Source organism: Lagopus leucura, unplaced genomic scaffold, assembly GCF_019238085.1.
Source record: "Lagopus leucura isolate 7727_CA_CO unplaced genomic scaffold, USGS_WTPT01 Super-Scaffold_73, whole genome shotgun sequence".
Lineage (NCBI taxonomy): Eukaryota > Metazoa > Chordata > Aves > Galliformes > Phasianidae > Lagopus > Lagopus leucura.
This window is the reverse complement of record NW_024962252.1, coordinates 78,343,423-78,357,695: the sequence shown is the minus strand read 5'-3', so window position 1 is coordinate 78,357,695 and position 14,273 is coordinate 78,343,423. Positions and strand designations below refer to the sequence as shown.

Genomic DNA, 14,273 nt, shown 5'->3' with positions numbered 1-14,273 from the left:
CAGGGTCAAGGTTTACTCCCATGTTTACACAAATAAACCGTGCCTATCAGTCTCCCAGCAAATAACTGCAGACCCAACAAATAACAGACACTCCTTTGTCTAAAATGCATGTTTTCATACACATGCAGACCATCCATCCTTAAAATTAACCTAGCATTTATGAGAATGAATTAAAGATGACATAAAGCTATGACACGCAAGCTAGCACAGAACGTGAAAGTATTTTGTCTTTGTGATATCAAACCCTATAAGATAATAACAAGAGGTACATTGAGGAGAAATCTAACAAAAAAAAAAGACGTGTTTATTTTCTGTACAGATACAGATGAATCCAGAAGATGACATTATTTACCCTTCCACTTCCACTCCCAACTACATTGACCAGGCAAACAACAACATAGGATAACACAGTTCACTGAAGTTACAGTTGCACACCCCTGTGGCAACTTTCTTGATATACATATATTTGGTGAGTCAACAGTAGTCAAAATACAGTTCAAGTTATAGTAGGTCACACATCAAATTAGAAGTAGCCCAGAAAGCAGCATAATGATATTTCATTACAACTTTAACATGAGAAAAGCATTTCTATTAATGAGTTTCCATTGGTTACAGTTATAGAATGTGCTGTTTTAACACAGTATTTATATTAAAAATTACACAGAACAGCATGCTTTTTTTTTTTTTTTGAGTTTTTATTGAATACTTAATTTCATAAACAACCAGAGCATAAAAGACTGTTTATGATGCTTCCAATGTTCTTTTCCTCCATTCTTCCAAATAGAATTTGAACGACTCCTATAAATAGAGTGGAATAAACAAGTTCAGCGTTATTTCAACTGAGAAGTTACTAATTCTGAACAAAGTCATGTATCTTGACAAAAGCAAAATCCATTACTCTCTGTCATGAAAAACTAGATCTGTATTGAAGTCTGTATAATTAAGAGAAATACCAGGGAGAGAGAATAAAAGGAAAAGGAAAACCTTGCCAAAAATGCACAATGAAGCTTCTATTACAAAATGCAATAATATAATCAATTTCATTTAAAAAATGAAAATACTTTTTAACTGCAATCTGCAGTTGTGTCAAAAAAAATTCCAAGCTGCTTTTAAACACAAAGTTGTATTAGAGAAAAAAAATGCACAGGGAAATCAGAAGATGAATCATTCCAGTGACTTTGAAAAATGTTATTTTCATTAACTACATGTAAGAAATAGAGTCTAGCTTTTAAATAAAAATTCATATTTCAAATTATGTCAAAGTTGCCAAAAAAAAAAAGGCAGCTGTTAACAGGCTAAAACATTTTGAGTCAATTTCCTGCTTCTTTATAAAAAGGAAAAAAAAAATCACATTTGTCATGAAGCAGTATGGACAAACTAGATATAATCAGTTCTTCAGAGAACTACACAAAACCACTAATCTTACAGTATAGAAATCAGCTAGCAGATGGCAATAAGAAATTTGAAAAGAGAAAGAAAATGCAATAAGTCATTATTTAAGACTGGTTCCTTGAGATGATACCAGCAGACTACTAGTGAAAGGAACGATGTGAGAAGTATTTGCAGTCTTGACAGATTTAGTGTCATGCCATTTGTCACCCTCAAACAAGACGTATTTGCACAGTTGCATGCATCTTGGCAAGGCTGCCAGAAGTAAAGCTGCCATACAAAAATAAATCCTCTAGTTCTAAAATCCCATCATACCAAGACAGCAACTTGTATTAGATATAAAGCTAGCAATTAATGAAACCTAAAACCCATTAATTGTTTATGAAATACACATTCTGTAAGCCTTTAAAGTTCATGCACTTAAATGCCCAAAGGACATTTAATAAACATACACCTGTAGATGAATGCCTGATAAGGATCAGGTACTTTAAACATAGTAAGTCCCAAGAGTTTTATTTCCCCAAGTCAAATCCAACTCCAGATTACTACAACTCCTACAGCACTCAGTACTTCATACATTATTACCTCCTTTGAGGAGTCTCTGCAGAGATTTAATCCCTATGTAATTATTCATGCAATTTGTTTTATTGACATCGAAATACACAGTCCTGTAGATCCATTTCTTAATTAGGAAATACTCACAGGGGGCTCAGTGAAAGGGACAGGCTCTCCTGCTTTCTTCAGAAAAGCTGCTAGAGATTTCAGAGATAGCTCAGGCAGCTGTATATTCTTTTCTTTCGTTTTCTCGTACACAGCCTTTACAGAAGCAACGTCCCCGTCTAATTCTGAAGGGAAAAAAAGAAATAAATAGATCAAAACCAACCTTTCGCAATGGTGGAAAGCTTCGCTTCCACTTCTTTCCATGAAGTCACTCATTCCTATTACTTCCCAAGACATATTCTAAGTGTTTTAATATACAATATAATTAACGTTTTTTTCATATTTCACTGCCATTCTCATATGAAGAGAATACAACAGAAGGTCGTTCCTGCCTTCCCTTTTATTTGAGGCTGGATGAGCTTCAAATTACTTCAAGAATGTGCTGAAACCACGAGGAATAGGAGCTGCTTGCAGTGATACCACTCTAAGATGTGAGACACAAAGTCATGTGCCTTTTTCGGAGGCAAATGTCACAAAATAAAAACAAGACCTAATATAAAAACCGCTAATGTTCAGCTTCTAAGAACTCTAAAACATAACTCTGTTCTCTTAAGTACAGGCAGAATATTGTCACAGTTACATGCACTGTAACCTGAAGGAACAAATAGAAGGGCAAGCATTCATTTTACAAAAAAAAAAAAAAAAAAAAAAAAAATCCACTTCATGAGCAGAAAATTTTTGCTGATCCACTACCATTATTATAAATGTTAACTGCTTAGGTAACCAGTAAGATTTTTCTGCATATTACGCAAATGGCATCAACTGCAACAGGCATTAATTAATCCATTCTTAATTTATCTAAAGTTCTTGCTGCTAGCAGCTGTAGAACAATGAAGCATATTTTCTTTATTCTGAAGCAGAAGGGAGAAACATGGCAGTCCATTTCCATGGACACACACTTTAACTGTAGAGTTTCCTGTTGCTCAGATCTTTGCTTAAGAAGCATCAGGATGAAATCAAAGAAATTAAAGCACTCCTCAAGAGTTTAACTTTGTCTGCAGTGTCCTAGTAGCCATACAACAATTCCTAGCAACTTGTGAACAAGAAAACCACTGCATCCAATATTTTTTCTTTTTTTTTTCCTGCTTAGAAAACTCAAGTATCTGCAGATTGGATGCTGCCTCAGCTTTTGTCAACATTTGGAGTGACATCCTCACAAACATAAGGGCTACAACAACAGTAGTTCTTAGAGTTTAAAATATAAGGTTAAAACTACACAGAAATTGACAGGCTAAGCTTCTTTCTTATGAGAAAAGCTTCCCACGGGCCAACAGCTGAACTACTTTTTGAATGTGGGAGGCTAGTGCAGAAACTGCAAGAAGCAGTTTAGCTTTAATAAAAGTCTTAACAGAAGTTGTTAACTTCCTATCTCTTGAAATTAGAAATATTTGTTGTATGGAAAACAAAAAAGATAATACTTACACTATGCTTAATGGACCACCCAAATGTGAATGGTATTTTGAATACTTCTTTATTCTAGAAAGAATCTGGTCCTAGTGGTTGATCACATCTCAAGGCGACGAAATGCCTCTTTATTTGTTTGATGGTAGATCTGTGCTATATAACCAATCTTCTCTCAGCTGTTCTATTGTATCTTTGCTAAGCTCACAAGCATTTCGTATGCCCATTTATTTTCATTCTTCTTTCTTTCCAATTAATTTGAAATAGCAAGGATATGACTGGAGAATTATCTGTTTTCTAGAAAAAAGGTGGTCCTGCACAGCTGGAAGCAGTCCCAAGTGAGCAATAATGTCTTAAAGCTCAGTAACCATTATTTAAATAAAGATGATTTTTTTTTTTTTTTAATTTTAAAAATCTTATTTCTAGAATTTAGATTTATTTCGAGAATACAAGCTAAGTGCAGCCTTCTAAATTTTTGTTCTAAAGGCTTTACTGCTGATCATTTAAACTGACAGATGAAACTAACACAACCCACCACTGCAGAAAATATCAAAGATGGAAGAGAAGGAGTTAAGGGTAAGAGGTAGCTAATTACTGTGAACATGTACAAGTCTTTACGTACATGGTTGGGAAAGAATATAGTAAATACTTCACTCTCTATTTCTCTCCCAAGTATCCAAAGGTAACACCTTCCTCAGTTAAACAGAAAAATGGAACAGATAATGCAACAGTATCCTAAAATGACTAATTCAGCCCAGCACTGCTACCAGTAACTAATGCGCATGGTTTCAAGTGATACGGAAGTGGAATCAGTATTTTATACAAATGAGACAACTGTATAGAATAACCAGGGAACAGCTTCTAATTGCGCAGGAATCAAATGTCTTCTCTACAACTGGCTATGAATCAGCTATGTCTCACCTAAAGAAATGACAGCAACCATCCTTTCATTTATGTGTGGCTTTGCATGTTAGATACCTAACCACTGTTTTAGGTGTTTAGAGCAAGTCTTAGTTCAATCGCTTTACAAAATGAGAACTTCCACAAAGTGATTAAAACACAGGGAATCTTGTATGCCTCTAACACTATGCTTTGGATTTGTTTTTGAAGTGTGTTACTTAAATGTTGCTGTTTAATTCCAGTGTGACAAGCAGGAATGTGAGGGCTTCTGTCATTATACCATTTTGTTTGCAATACAAGTGTGAAGTGTTTCCACTTGTAATAAAACTGGAGGACCATATTGAAGCCCACAAAGCAAAGACCATGAAAGCAAGCTTCTAACTGAGTGTAGCCAGAGGACCAGTGCTGATTTCTCATGAGCATTACAAAAAAATGTATTTAAGTAAGCAACTTGATTCCTAAAGCTGTTCCCCTCTGACTTCAACAATAAAGAGATTAGCACTTGAAATCAACTATTTACCTAAATCCAAATGAATTCATTTGGAATATTAATTTTGGCTAAATTAAAGCACTAACATCAGCAAGGTCCATGACATTGCACACTACTGATAGATCTAATCACTTACGATTTTGAAACACACATAAAAGGAATGAAGAGAATTGTTTCATGAAAAAAGCCAGATTCATTTTAAGAATCATTCATTTTGTACAGTATTTCTCTTATTTGCTCAACAAAGCCCTTAGGTAGCCTCTTTTTAAGTTTCCTTTTACCAGTTCCCCATGAAAAGGAGTCAAGGCTTTGGTCTGTTAGCTGTTTTCCCAGACTAATAGCTAGGTCCATACCACAGGTACAACAAACTTACATTCCCCCTCCCTCCACCCTCAGAACCAAATGTTACAACTTGAACAGTGCAGACCCCATTCCTCTTCTGAACATTTCCATGACATTTCTGAATGCCTCGTGATTTGTTTTTCACTAAAAACCAATTCTGTTAAATTACCGTAACATCTTAAGAGGTAACGGTACGCAGTTTCCAAATCTATGCTGTCAGGAATCAGTTCTAGAAGAGTCTCGATCTTCTTTGCCTATGAGATTTGAAGCGCAGACAAAAGTAGCATTAAATGCAAATAAAATTGCCAAAACTAATTATTTGAGAACTTTTCAGTGAAAAATAAAACCTATAATGATTACAAAGAATTGATTGCTCAATTGAATGTAGACAGAATATTTATTTTGCAAATTTCGGTGTATGGTAAAGAAATGGATAAGGAAATATGGTAAGCAAAATGAACAAACTATGGGATCAAAACTCGTATTTTCAAGACGACTTGGTTTTATTTTTATTTTTATTTTTTGAAGGAAGCAATTCATGTACTAATGAGAATATGTCAGGATTTCAACCAAATTAAAAAAGAATTCAAACCACTCAGCAGCCTTCACTGACCTAGAGGTCAATGGTAGCTATGATCAGTGCTTAAAAGTACTCAGATCGTTGACTAATGTGCTTAAAATTGGAGCCTCCCTCCCTCAACCTCTGACTCCAATTTCAAACACTCAATCTTCTTTTTTAAAAAAAAGTATACAGAAGAGACATCTTCATCACATACTAGAAACTTCTCTTCAGTATACAAATTCCAGGCTGTAAGGTAGAAAATTCCAAAATTTCTGATTTCTTTCATGGACACCAAAAGATTGTATTAAACTGCCATTATTTTTACAACAGAATTTTTAATCTGTAACTGAATCTTTAATAGCAACTTCCACAAAATAGAAATACGTATTTTCCCTTATCTGAGAATTATTCTTGTTTTTGTATTAACTGCTTCCTGATACTACTCTCCTATGGAAGAAATCAAGGTGTGGCTGGTCTATTGTTTTCTGGTTTCCTTTTTTTTGTATTACTATGAAGGAGAATGTACATGGAGAGGAGGGACAGCAATAGGGAAGGCACACAGCATATCTGAAATTACAAGGAATGAGCACAAAGCCAGGAATCCAAACAGATGCTCAGAATAGATATGTGTACAAACCATTAGAACAAGTAATGTGAAATGAGTCTTTCATTCAGTGCAAACACAGAAGCATTTAATCATTAAAAAGGGGCTAAGACTAACTCGCATTTGTATTCGTATAATGCAGTCAACAAAATAAGTACGTTCAGGTTGCAATACAGAACTGAGTAGCACAATAAGAAAATAAAAGCATAAAATTTGTAGTAGATAAAGTACAACATCAAAAAAGCATAAAACTTCTGAAACAACAGAAAAATATTAATTATATTCTCCTTTTCATTATGCTTCATAGAATAAACCATTCTTTTAAACATGCCTGGCTCTGCAAATTAACATTTTTTCCCTAATCTTAAGAAACTTCATAAAACAGTTAACTGTGAAGCTCAAGATCCAAAATATTTCCACAAAAGTTTATTAAGAAGTATGAACTACATGTGTATATGCTACCTATATAATGATAAACGTGAAAAAATATTATACCTGTCCAGGCTTAGATGCTGATTTCATCATATAATTCACAAAAGCTCTCTTCTCCTCAACTAATCCACCATACCTCTAAAGAAAAAGAAACAGTTAATGTAGCTGCCATGAGTAGGTTAGCGATTAAAATAAATGACAAAACTTGAGCATTTCCAAATGCAAATGTTTAAAATTATATTTTAATACATATTACCTATTTACAAAGTAAATAAATGACAATTAAATAAAGAAAAACCACTGCATAGAGGAAACAAGTTCATTTCATGCACGGTTTTGGTAAACGTTGCTTTTAAAATCGTAGGTATAAAGTTTGTTTGAAACAAAAGGGGAAAGAATTAAACTAATACTTCAACGTACCACAAAAACGAGGTTTAGGACTGCAAAAGAATGAAAAAGAGAAACACTATTCCTCTCCAATTATACTGCCAAGCACTCACAAGTGAGCTAGGGATCATAAGGTTAATTATACATTTAATAAGGTGTCAGGGAGATAACTGCTCGTTTCTTTATAAAAATTAAAACGTACAAAGCAAGTTCTCTTTAAAGTATAATTACCTACACTTAAGCATACAAAGGACTGATTTCAATCTCTCTATTTTATAAAAGGCTTTCACTGCAATAGACAGTGTTTGAGGGAGAGAGAGAGAAGCTGAACTTCAAAAAAAAAGTTTGAGACAGAACAGATAAATCAAAAATTTTACTTGAGAAATGAGGGCAAAACAACATACACAGGACAATACTTTAGCTTATGCTCCTCAGAGGTGCCATTCTTAAAATTCCTACAGTGCACAGCACTACTTATAAGATGTAAGGCATAAGTATTCAAATGCCCAGGAAGAAAGGTATCGTGCATGTGAAAACACACGTTGATACACGTTAAAAGAATTTCTACTCTCAGTAGGTTAGACATCTTCAAACCAGAAATTTTGCTTTATTCCATAATGAATGTACTATATACTCAGTGCTGTTTAACAAGCTCCTTAAGGTGCAGGTGAAAAGTTGAAGCTTCATTCCATCAGAGAGTCTGAAACAAAAACATTGGCATCCGCGTAGTGCTAGTGCTCTGACAAAAATTTGCTTCGTAGTCATAAAGAGGCAAAGCATTTACAGAAAAGCTTGCAACACTCTCTACTGAATAAGAGCTCTGACAGGAAAGAAACAGTCCCAGAAAGGTGTGGGATTTTTTTGTTTTGTTTTTGTTTTTTTTTTTTAAGATTGCAGTCTACTTTCCATTTTCCAAAAGAACAACAAACAGTGCTCAGTGATTATTACTATCTTCTGGTTTCCTATTAGTCAATACTTGATCCAGTGTAACAGCCAAGGATTTTTAACACAACTTGAGGTATCTCCATAGCATATGTAAAATTACGTCATACATGAAGGTTTCAACACAAACTTATCCATGAACACTCATGTAACATGAAGAATTTGTAAAACTCTTATCTGAGATACAGCAAACAGCATGATATTTCTAGCACATTGCAGGGCTCTGAACCTAATTCCAACAGTTGGATACTGCTGTAATAAAACTTTCAGGAAACTTAAAGAAATCATTAGAAATAATTCAGTTAGCTTTTTTTTTTTTTTTTTTTTGGAAGATAAGTAGCTTTTACTTAAAAATGTGAAAACCTATCTTCAGAAATGCAGGAATAAATTTTCTCCCTTTAAATTCCTACTCAGACAGCTAGTTGGGCAAAACAATAGTAATAACGAAACACTAATATTCCAGACAGGACAATATACAAATACTATATCTCATACAATAATCTCATTCTGTAGCAGAAATCACACTGAACACAGTTGTCAGCATATGTTCTCCCTTTAAAAAAAAAAAAAAAAAAAAAAAGTCCTGGAAAATCATAAAGCACTCGTTGCAAGAAGCAAAAGTGTTTCTGTAACAGCTTAAAATACTCCTCAGCTGGTGAGCAAATAGTATTTACCACCAAGAGCTGGTAGCAGGCCCCCGTTTGAGGCACCCCAAGTAGACAACAGCACATGTGGCTGTTGGACTGCCGGGAAGAGGCTGGCTGGCTGAAGTCAGCGCTCAGTCAGTGCTCAGCAACCAGTGCTCATTCTGCCTCCATCTTGGCTCTGTCCAGCTTTGCCAAAACAATATGAACACAGTTGTCGTTCCCTGACAGCCACTAAACAGAGCTGAGACTGTCTCCCAGAAATCAGCATTTTTCTTTCAGTTCACATGTGACACTCAAGTGGACAGAAAGTCATTGAGCTCTTAATAAATCTTAAATACAGCTTGTGTATACAATGTTATGAAAACACAAAAAATCAAGGCGACAAAAAGTAAACACTGCCCACTTCTATTGTGTGAACTGCACAGCTACCAGAGATGTACTGGGTTTACAGTACTTAAGAAATTATGTGATCAATAGTAAGGAAATGGTTAGCAAGAAGCAGCGCTATTAAACAGAAGACTTAAGAAATAAATATTTCTTTTGGGTGGAATTTCATGCAATATACCCGCCTTCATTTCCTTCAAGTTGTTAGAAGACAAAAAGCTTTCTGACTTCAGCACCTCATGCTTCTACTAGTACTAGACTATCTCACGGTTCAGAATCATTTAACTGTGTTATTCATGCTGTAATTCAAAAGCACACTATAGTACTTGCCCATGCTACACATCTCTTTTTTCATAATTCCTCTGTTTATCCTTGAAGAGCACTATGCATTCTGTACCTCTTGTTATGTCATTACCTGTAGTAGAGATCTGGCATCATCCACTCTGTCTGCACTGACATATTGAAGGAAAAGATCTGTGACAGGTCTGTAAATTCCAAACTGATTGGCTAGTCGTTCTGCCATCACGCCAACTACAAAATGATAGAAAATATGCAGAAAACAGAAAGGAAATAAGGAAATTCTTTGATTGAAAAGACACTTTTGTAAACTTTAGTGGTGTGATTTACGCTGACGGAGCAGATTTTACAATGTAATAGCTCTTCTGTAGCATCTCTGTCTAGTCAGAATATTTAAATACAACTGCAATTAACTTACATTTTTCCAAAGCTGGCTCTAATCCTGTCTCAGACACCTTTCGTAACAAAAAGGAAATATTTTTGACAGGTTGATCAGGATTCTGTGCACCAGAGATAAGCAGAGGCTCAAGGTATTCCACTGCAGCATCAAGGTCATTGCTAGGAAAAAAAAATATATAAAACTGGCTTGATTTCTGAAATCAAGATTTCTAAACCTATAGAAGCAATTACATTTAAATTTTTATTTTTTCCATTAATGCTATACTTCCCAGGAATGGTTGATTACCTACAACTTCTTTCAGATATTGTGAAAGTGAAGCCATTTATGACTGAATAGATAAATTATCCTGTAAGTCAAATTTTTTAATTACCTTTGACCTTTAAGAACACCTAAGTAATTTTCTTCCCTAACTCAACAAAGAAGAATTCTACTTAGCTGCTTTATGGAAGTGTTCTGTAAAGCCAGAAGATAAAAATCAAAACATTAACAGCATCTGAATAATTAATAAAGACAACGTAAGTATTTCTTTATGCTATTCAATTAATTATTTAGGCAACTCATCCCATTTATGCCTTTTTTAGATGCAAAAACTGATACTAAATACCATCTGGCCATTACCTTTGCCTAAATGCTTTCATCTTTAAGCATAGTATGGAGAATGCTAATTAAATACTGTAGGAAGTATTCATTTAAGTGAAAGCTATACTTCCAGCATTTTTAAAAGTTCATATGACAATATTTCTATCAGTCCACTCTAAAAACAAATTTAATTTAGAAAAGAAATCAGAGCATAATAAATACTTTTAGGTGAAGCAGAAATCTATGAAAAATGCTTTGAAAATGACATCAGATACACAAACGTAAAAGTACTTGTAAGAACTTTGCAGCTTTTCATAGTTTGCAAGGTGCAGCTTGCAAGATACATGACAATGTGTAAGGTGCTTGTTATTTATGCCTCTGCTAAATGTTTTCATACAGTTAAGCTAGATTTGGTATGGGAGAAGAAAAGTTGATGCTGCTTAAACTGTATATGCATATAGTGATTTACTTACCTACTTCTGTAGCCAATCTGATGGAGGTTATGAACAAGTCATGACTTTGCAAGCCTTGCGTGACATGGGAATATAAAAAGAATACGCAGCTTTGGAGACCAGACCTGAACTACCTCTCCTCTCTGGATTGTTTTAACTTTGGAAAAAATCAGTTCAGTCCTATTGTGTGCCAACAACCACTTGGATCTAAGTGTTTTCAGAATTCAAGTTCCTTATGGTTTTGCAGCGGCTGAAAACAGTGAGCTTACTACTGGAACCAGCTGGCAGAGTTCTCCTTCAATTTAAATCATCTTGCTTTTCAAGACACTACAGTAAGTATACTCTGTGGTCTGGCATGCCCAAGGCAATGAGGTATCTCTTACACACTACACAGTTATTTAGCTATTAGACAGAGGAGCTTTATCCAATGAAACTGGTTTGAAATAAAAAAGGAGGACACGTAGGCTTCCTTATTTGAAAAAGTTCATAGTACTCACTTTCCATTAAAGTGCTTCTCTCATGCAATTTTAGAGGAAGGATAAACTCAGTAGGGTATGATCGTATCCACTAAAATAAAAATGCTAGATAGAATAATACTGAATTAAACATTCAAATGAAAGAATAATCCAAGTCTGGGGATAATTGACTTTGATGGAAACTGCAGCCTAGAACAGCATAGGAGATAATTATTCCTCAATTATTCAATATTGAAAACTATGTTTACTAGTATACATAATGTATACTAGTGTAAAACTATCCCATAGAAACAGAACTGGGCTGTCCTATTTTGAAGGTAAACACAATCATATTTTATAACTTCAATTACTGGAACAGGTTACAGTTTTTGTTTCTGGTCTAATGTAATGTGCATACTCTGCATATGCAAAGTTCCAGGCTTTTTGTACATATGGATGAAATAACTATTTGACATGCAGATTTCATAGAGATTGTCAGCAAACACCAAGTAGAACACCTCATGTGAAGTGCTAAGTATCAAAGCTAATTACACCAAAGATGACCTTATGATCTCCCAAACATCTCACAGCCATTCCCTTTACCACGTTAAATGATTTCCAAATCCCAAATGTATTTGCAAAATGAGATCAGAACAAAATTCAACAGCACAGTACTCAGCCTGGATTTTTAACATCTAGGATAGTATGAATGGAAAAAAATGAAATTGAATATTAGTGATTATATTCCAGGGGAAGTCCTAGAAACACTTACTTCTGTGTGTGAGCCAGTGCAATAGCATTAGAAATTAGGGAGGGAGATAAACCAATCGATTTTGTGATGCTTTCCACCATGTTTTCAAGTGCTTTTAAGTTCCTCAGATCTCCTTTCATTGCTAAAGCCTGAGTAAGCGCAATAACTGCTGGTCTAGAAGGCAACAAGCCACTGTCAAGCATTCCTTGGAAAGCAGCAACGGCATCTAATGAATGTGAAGACATAAAAGAGATTAAATTCACATCTTAGTTCAGAAGGTAATTATGCTACTGGTATCATTATTCTTACTTTTTTAGAAACTTGTATAGAAAAGAATTCTTGTGCTGAAGCAATGCCCCCAAACTGTGATAGAAAATTGTAACATCTACACAAAAAACTTCCAACAGCATTGTAGGATACAATACTTCAACATTTGCTCAATTAAAAAAAAAAAAAAAACACATTAAAGTAAGACTGACATTTAATTGTTTTATTTTAACGTCCAGCTCAGGGGAAGCTGTGATGTCCCACATCTTCTCTTATGACCCCAAAGTCACAATGTTCATGGTTTGCTTTTCTCCAAACAAGCTATAATGAATTTTCTTTAACGGAAATTAAAAAAATATTGCATACTTAAGAACTAAAATATTATTTGAAAAATTACTTCACTATTGAAATGGCTTACATCTAATATTTTAAGTGTACACCAAAACTTTAAGTGTTTATCAGCAACTGTAAATAAAAGCATGTGATATGCTTCCATGCAAGAACAAAAAACAGACTAAAAACTGCACTGTTACCTCCAGAACTGATGAAATGATAGCAATCACCTATGTTAAAAACACCCCCAAATCAGACTTCTGTGTGTCACAAATTCCCACAGCCCAACACAGATGCAGTCACTCTCATTTATTCAACAAAAAATTCACGTCGATTTACATTACAGATGAGCAAAGACACAGAGTGACATGCCCCTCTGGTAAAAATCTCTTACTCCTTACCAGCAGAGGCAGGATTAATCACAGATAATAATTATCATACCAAGGGATAACACTTCTAACATAACATACACCCACTTGAACTTCACAGCATTAACATTCCAATTCAATATGCAGGTACTGCAGAAACCAAATATTACCTTTTACAAGAGAGGAAGAAAAAACATCCTGTATGCCTAACCTTCCTTCCCATCACATTTCCCTTCTGACCTTTTTTTTTTTTCCTTTCTCTTTCTCTTGTGTGGGGAACATCAGAGGCAAGATTACTGAAATGTAGAAGTAAACTTAATACACCACACATGTAAAGTTCATGTTGTCTTCTCCCTCTAAGTGTGGACCTCCCTTAAGCTTGTGGCACAATCAGCCTTCTTGGTAACGAGGACAGAGAAAGACTTGGAAGTTGCATGTATGCAGCACTACTTTTCCTCCTTAAGCATTCACTACTAATCTGAATTCATAATGTAATGCCTTCACTTTTCAGTACTTAAAAGCAGCTAACTCTGCTTCTGGAAGTCTACCATTTACCTTTTAAAAACCTTTCCTCTAAGTTCCACAAATTCCATACCACGTAACTTAAATTTTGACTCTTAAAATAACCCGAGTTCTTGCTGGAAGATATTAAAGCTATTTTGAGGATACTCAGGGAGTTAAGTAATTTATGTAATTTATATTATTATTAAACTGTACCACATCATGTAGTAAAGAAAGATGGTGAACTCTCTGAGGAAGTGATAAAGCATGCAAGTTTCACAGAAGTGAAAGCTCAAGAGAGGTATGTCTGCCATCACAAGATACAGGTTAAATTGAACTCGCTATATTAGATTTCAAAAAGACTTTGCTCTGAAATTGTTGAGCCTCAGAAAACGATCAACATGGTCAAAACATTTGGTAGCTTGCATTTTCAAGGCTTCACTTAAAGAGAAGTAATTATCTTTAAAACAGAAACAAGGATGAGTTCTAAACAGTCCAACACATTACCAAAAAAAAAAAAAAAGCTCGTTCAGTGCACAAAGTAAAGGAAAATAAACTAATGCAAGCTCATGCAATTCAAGAGACTTCTTGAAAAACTTTCTATTGTGTAAAAGGCAACAATTCTGGAGTATAAGTAATGAGAGGTTTGAGGTGGCAAAAATCTAGGATT

The 14,273-nt window shown here is 34.7% G+C and overlaps 1 protein-coding gene across 1 annotated transcript in view; it reads right to left on the bottom strand.

The window, feature by feature from the left end:
* Positions 1-283: 283 nt before the first annotated feature.
* LRPPRC (leucine rich pentatricopeptide repeat containing) overlaps positions 284-14,273 on the bottom strand; it is an 86,835-nt gene continuing 72,845 nt past the window's right edge. Inside the window, exons 32-38 of the mRNA XM_042881238.1 lie at positions 12,156-12,360; positions 9,916-10,055; positions 9,616-9,731; positions 6,904-6,978; positions 5,412-5,496; positions 2,092-2,234; positions 284-798 (exon numbers count right to left, since the gene is read on the bottom strand). Of these exons, the coding sequence (XP_042737172.1) occupies positions 742-798; positions 2,092-2,234; positions 5,412-5,496; positions 6,904-6,978; positions 9,616-9,731; positions 9,916-10,055; positions 12,156-12,360 (821 nt within the window). The 3' untranslated portion in view covers positions 284-741. The remainder of the gene's footprint in view (positions 799-2,091; positions 2,235-5,411; positions 5,497-6,903; positions 6,979-9,615; positions 9,732-9,915; positions 10,056-12,155; positions 12,361-14,273) is intronic.